The 5,948-nt window shown below is 45.0% G+C and overlaps 4 protein-coding genes across 4 annotated transcripts; all 4 read right to left on the reverse strand.

The window, feature by feature from the left end:
• Window positions 1-220: 220 nt before the first annotated feature.
• LOC108771166 (uncharacterized) lies at window positions 221-2,521 on the reverse strand. Its single transcript, XM_018523093.1, has one exon. The coding sequence runs from the start codon at window positions 2,519-2,521 to the stop codon at window positions 221-223; it is 2,301 nt and encodes a 766-aa protein (XP_018378595.1).
• Window position 2,522: 1 nt separating this feature from the next.
• Window positions 2,523-4,033, reverse strand: LOC108771167 (uncharacterized). The gene is made up of 2 exons (XM_018523094.1): window positions 3,832-4,033; window positions 2,523-3,691 (listed from the first exon to the last, which is right to left on the reverse strand). The coding sequence occupies exons 1-2, from the start codon at window positions 4,031-4,033 to the stop codon at window positions 2,523-2,525; spliced, it is 1,371 nt and encodes a 456-aa protein (XP_018378596.1).
• A 51-nt stretch (window positions 4,034-4,084) lies between these two features.
• On the reverse strand, window positions 4,085-4,711 carry LOC108771168 (uncharacterized). The gene has a single exon (XM_018523095.1). It carries the CDS (start codon window positions 4,709-4,711, stop codon window positions 4,085-4,087), a length of 627 nt encoding a protein of 208 aa, XP_018378597.1.
• A 69-nt stretch (window positions 4,712-4,780) lies between these two features.
• On the reverse strand, window positions 4,781-5,347 carry LOC108771169 (uncharacterized). The gene has a single exon (XM_018523096.1). The coding sequence runs from the start codon at window positions 5,345-5,347 to the stop codon at window positions 4,781-4,783; it is 567 nt and encodes a 188-aa protein (XP_018378598.1).
• Between the last annotated feature and the right edge of the window lie 601 nt (window positions 5,348-5,948).

A 5,948-nucleotide genomic window follows, 5' to 3' on the forward strand; every position in this document is an offset into this window, starting at 1 on the left:
CCGCGTATCGTCATGCATGACATAACAGCCTTGATACGTAACATACTCCCCCCGTTGAGAGTGTAGCGATCGACTGGCATGTTGATTACGACACTATCAATCGTATCGTTTCGCATCGTTCGTATAATATTATTTCGCTTAGTATATGTTACGCATATTACATATTATATGATTTGGACAAAACAAGTAACGGGAAGATAATACGCATGTTGGCAAACTGTTAATATTGCTCCATCAGTAGGGGGCACAACGATGTAGTGGATCTTTTTATTTCCCCGGACGCCGTTTTGATGGTGGCCACTTGTGCGATTCCGTCCTCGCCTGGATGCAGTTGTATGATCCGGCCTAGCGCCCATTGCATACAAGGTAAATTCTTGTCCTTGATGAGTACGACTGTTCCAATCTCGATTTTAGATCCGTCTTTGACCCATTTGGTGCGTTTCTGAAATTCATTTAGGTACTCCGTATGCCATCGTGTCCAGAAATCTTGTCGTACCTTAGTTATATGTTTCCAGGTATACAATCGATTGACTGGAACAACGGAGAGGTCGTTCTCCGGAAGAGATATTAATGGTCGTCCAATTAAATAGTGTGCAGGGGTTAATACCACCATATCGTTTGGATCGGATGATAAGGATGTTATAGGTCTGGAATTCAGGATGCCTTCAACTTCGGCAGTAAAGGTATTTAATTCCTCGAAGGTAAACAAAGAGTCTCCGACCACGCGTTTAAAATGATGTTTGAACAGTTTCACTATTGACTCCCATAAACCGCCGAAATGTGGGGCCACCGGTGGTATAAAATGCCACGTGATCCGACGCTCACTCGCGAATTTATTTATTGACGTTTTATGTTCGTCCGAATTAAGCATAACGAACAATTCCTTTAATTGATTATTTGCGCCTACAAAATTCGTTCCGTTGTCAGAAAAAATATGATCGGGCAGCCCTCGTCTCGCGACAAACCGACGTAACGCGGCAATAAAACCTTCCGAAGACAAGTCGCTGACGACCTCCAAGTGAACCGCCTTAACCGCCATGCATACAAATACACACACGTATGCCTTTATCCGAGCGCGATTGCGATATTTCTTTTCTTTGATGAAAAACGGCCCGCAAAAATCGATACCTGTGTTAGAAAAAGGAACCGCTTGACGCACCCGGACTGGCGGAAGGTTGCCCATCTTATATTCGATAGCCTTGGCATTAAAGCGCGAACAACGCGAACATGCCCGAACGATCTTCCGCACCTGATTGCGGCCGTCGAGTAGCCAAAATCTCTGCCTAAGAAAATGCAGCGTGTTCTGAATACCCGTATGATAATTGTTTTCGTGAATTTCGCGAATAATGCAATCCGTTAGATGGTGTCGATTAGGCAGTAATATTGGATGCTTCCGTGAAAACATTAATTCTGCCTTCTGAATACGTCCTCCGACTCGCATCACGCCGCTTTGATCTAAAAACGGACTCAAACCGGATAATTGATTCCTCTTTTTTAAACCGTCACCTTTAAGGGCTTCGATTTCATTCAATAATGTAGCTACTTGCAACATTTTTAGGATTCGAGTTTCGGATTCTTCGATCTCCTTAGCGCATAATGATCCGGTGTAGTTATTAGTAGGTCGGAAGCGACAGCAATATGCCGTAACTCTAATTAATTTGGAATAAGATGAAAATCTCTCTAAAAGTCCAACGTCGGTCGCAATAGCCTGCAAACATATGTTTCTCTTTAACTCAGGAACCTCGATCGCTCGTGTCATTTCGTTGGGCCATTCGCTCTCGTCTCCGACCAACCATGACGGTCCCGCGAACCAGATGCTATTACGTATAAATGCGTGAGGTAATTGACCCCTTGACACTGCGTCGGCCGGATTATCCCCGGATCGAACGTGTCGCCATTCGCCTGCGCTGGTTAATTCCTGAATTTGCGTAACGCGATTGGCTACGAACGTTTTAAGGGAATGTGGTGGCGTCTTCAACCAATGTAAGACTATGGTCGAATCGCTCCAGAAAACGGTTTTGCTAGGCACGATATTTAGAGTGCTTCTTATTTCGCGATACAACTGGGCCAGCAATGAAGCTCCGCAAAGCTCTAGTCGCGGTAATGTAATTGTTTTCAAAGGCGCGACTTGCGACTTAGCGCATAATATGTTAGATATCGTAGAACCGCATCCCTCTTTTGATCGCACATATAGACATGCTCCATAGCCGATGTTGCTTGCGTCGCAAAACCCGTGAATTTGCACTTCCCGACAATCATCGACCAATAATTTACGGGGAAAAGTAATTTGCTCTATTAAATCTAATTGTCGAGTGAACTCTAACCATTCTGTATAGATACATTCCGAAACCGATTCATCCCAGTGTATTCCGGCACGCCACACGTCCTGCATTATTTTTTTCGCATATAATACCACCGGACCCAGCAGGCCTAATGGATCAAAAATTTGTGCAACCGCGGCTAATACGTTTCTTTTTGTCAATCTCTCAGTGATTCTAATCGGATTAGTTGTGTAGCACATTTCATCGCTGCGTATGCTCCATCGTATTCCTAGTTTTTAAGGAACCATCCGCGTCAAGCGCCAGGCTCGCATGCAACGCGCGCGTCGGCAAATCATTAATAATGCGCTCTTCATTAGATGCCCACTGCCTTATGTTAAAACCTCCCCGCGCGAGTAAATCGATTAATTTGTCCCTAATCAATCGCGCTTCGTCAATGGTATTCGCTCCTGACAGTAAGTTATCGACGTATAAATGTGTCTTGAGGACTTTAGTTGCCTCAGGAAAGGCGTGGCATTCATCCTCCGCAAGCTGTTGGAGGGTGCGAATCGTGAGAAACGGTGACGAGGCTACACCGAATGCGAGCGTATTGAGCTGAAAAGTTTTGATCTCGTCATCTTTGCGCCACAAAACGCGCTGAAATTTTCGTTCGTTTTCATGCACAAGTACCTGCAAGTACATTTTTTCAATGTCTGCGGTTATCGCGTATTTGTAAGTTCGGAACCGAATTAAGTGTGCAAATAAAGTGTTCTGTATCGTCGGTCCCACCATCAACGCATCATTCAAAGACAAACCGGTATTTGTTTTCGCTGACGCGTCAAATACAATCCTGATTTTGGTTGTCTCGCTCGAATCCTTGAATATCGCATGATGCGGCATATAATATCCGTCATCCTCCGGATCGTCTGCCACCGATATATGGTTCGAAGTTAAATATTGTTCGAATGCTCGCGTATATTCGGCTTTGAATGCTGCGTCTCGGTCGAACTTACGTTCTAAGGCTAAGAAACGTTTAAGTGCTACGCTTCGGGATTCTCCAAGACGCTTGCCCGTGTTGCGAAATGGTAACGAAACTATGTAACGTCCGTCGGAAGTGCGGTTAGTCGTTTTAATAAAGTGCGTCTCGCATTCGATCTCCTCCTTGGACTTGGGGTGTTTCTCCTCAATTTCCTCGACTGCCCAAAATTTGACTATCTGATTTTCCAAATTCGTTAAATGGCAAATCGCCGTCTTTGAATATGTACCGACGGGTGTACTGCCGGCGACCACCCAACCGAGCCGCGTTTTTTGCAGATACAGATCATGATCTGGATGCGACAAATTAACTTGCCCGATGGATAATAATGACAATGTCGCCCCCGATCCGATCAGTAAATCGACAGGTCGGGGTAAATGAAAGTCGGGATCCGCGGCTTAATATTCGGCGGTATTTTAATGGATTTTCGAGGAAAAATTTCAGACGGGATCAAATCCGCTATGGCCGGTATCGTCAAACATGTCAATTCCTTACGAAAGCCGTCACGTATTGATTGTATGGTAACTCGCGCTATACCTTTCGATTCGGTGCTGATAGTGTTAATCGCGCCGACTAACGTCGTACTGGCGACTACGGGAATGCCGAGTTGTATCACTAGAGACTCTGAGATGAAATTTGCTGTGGAACAAGTATCTAGCAATGCGCGACATTTGATAAGAATATTTTTGTGATCACCGATGTAAATCAATGCGCTTGTCAATAATTGCGGCGTCGACATGGGCCTGATCGAGGCCAAGCTTATCGCCCGATTTCCGGCCAACGGTGTTAGTCATTCGGTTTGCGCGGCCTCTGGTTTCGTCATGCTGGGTTTCGTCGCGCTAGTTTTACTCGCGGTCGCGTAGTTTTCGAGGTGCAAAAGCGTGTTGTGACGTTTTTGGCAGATCGTACAATTCGAGAATTTACAGGGAGTATCTCGATGGGAACGCAAGCAATTGTAGCAAACCTTGGCTCCCTTTACGAATTCGATACGCTTCGGGACAGATAGTCGCTTGAACTTATCGCATAGATACAGCGGATGCCGTTTTATCTTGCATGCCAAACAATTACGCGACGCGTTCAAAATGAAAGCGCGATTCGTAGCATAACGCTTCCTTTTAGCCGAAGGCTCGCCTTTGTCCCTCTCTATTTCCGTAACTTTCGATCTCTCTCGTTTAGATGCGCACACCGCGGTTTTGTACAAAAACTCGTACATATCATCGAGTTTAGGAAACTCGTCTCTTTCGAGAGTCAATTCCCATTTTTCTAGTGTGATCCTTGGTAATTTACTTTCCAACATATGGACGAGCATTTCGGGACCGACGGACACTCCCAAGGCCTTCAATGACGCGACGTGTTGTTGAGTGTCGTCCGCGAGTTTCGAGAGCGCGCTTGACGTTTCTCTTTCCAATACGGTCATGTTCGTGATCATAGAAAGATGCCGCGAAATTAGAATGCGTTTAACCTCATATGAGCGTTCTAACAACTCCTAGGCCTTGGTGTAATGTATTCCGTCAATCTCTAATATTCTCGTCTTATTGGCCGCTTCACCAGATAAAGCCGATTTCAAATAATGTAGTTTGTCTATATCGGACAAATCGGTGCGCGACCCGATCATATTCTGAAACGCATTTTTAAATGACATCCACAATTCGTATTTACCGTCAAACGTTGGTAAAGGCGCTTCGGGTAATTTAATTCGCCGCGTTTTCACGACCGACGCGTTCTCAGAGTTATCGGTTCGCGTTTCGATGCTCGAATTGCCGGAATTTGAAGTATTTGGTGTATCTAACAAAATGTCTTCGATTTTTCCCGCGATAGCATAAAACCGCTCTTGAATGGCAACGAATTCGTCATGATGAGCGTCGTTCGGATCCGCCATAGCGAGCTCGTCGTTGTGCTCTTCGAAAGCATGGTATAACTCGGTTAAGCGCGCGATTCTTAATTTTAATGTGGCGTTGTTTATGCTGCCCTTGTCTATGAGATTGGATAAAGTGGTTATTTGGGATTTCAAAGAGGTTCTTTTCTGTAGGAGATACTTGACTCTATCTGCCATGGCTGCGTCGTTTAGTATCGATGAGGATTCAAATGACTTACGTCAATTCACCAGGCCGTATGCGTGTATACCTCTGTATGAGTAGTTGATTTGCTAATCTCGACGATTCGGCTGACTCGTATACGGTCGACGATTGATTCTCGTAACTTAAATCACCACGGCACGGTATCCTCTGCCGTTGAGCTCGTACCTCACAGGAGGCACCAAAATGTTCCATAGGATTCAGCACAATTAGTAACGAATTATTCTTGCACTGTCTTTTCGTATTTATTGTTTGTTATCACAATTGAATTATTTATTTCGCATTACATTGAAAATGTTCGCATTAATGTGCCGCAAAGTGTTACGACGAGTATCGTTCGTATTATCGCGACGCACTATATCACGACGAGTATCGTTCGTTTTGTGTTCTACGCACCGCTGCTGCGGCGGATAACGTTCGCTTATAAATTGTGATCACTAATATCGACAGCGCCTAGGGGACAATGCCCTGAGTCGATTAGTGAAGACGTTTAAGGGCTGTTGCCCAAATATGTAAATTTGGTACGGAACTCGCGACAACGCCTAGAGAGAATATCTCTTGAGTCGCGATCGGCTCCCA

This window comes from Trachymyrmex cornetzi, unplaced genomic scaffold (genome assembly GCF_001594075.2).
Source record: "Trachymyrmex cornetzi isolate Tcor2-1 unplaced genomic scaffold, Tcor1.1 scaffold1403, whole genome shotgun sequence".
NCBI lineage: Eukaryota > Metazoa > Arthropoda > Insecta > Hymenoptera > Formicidae > Trachymyrmex > Trachymyrmex cornetzi.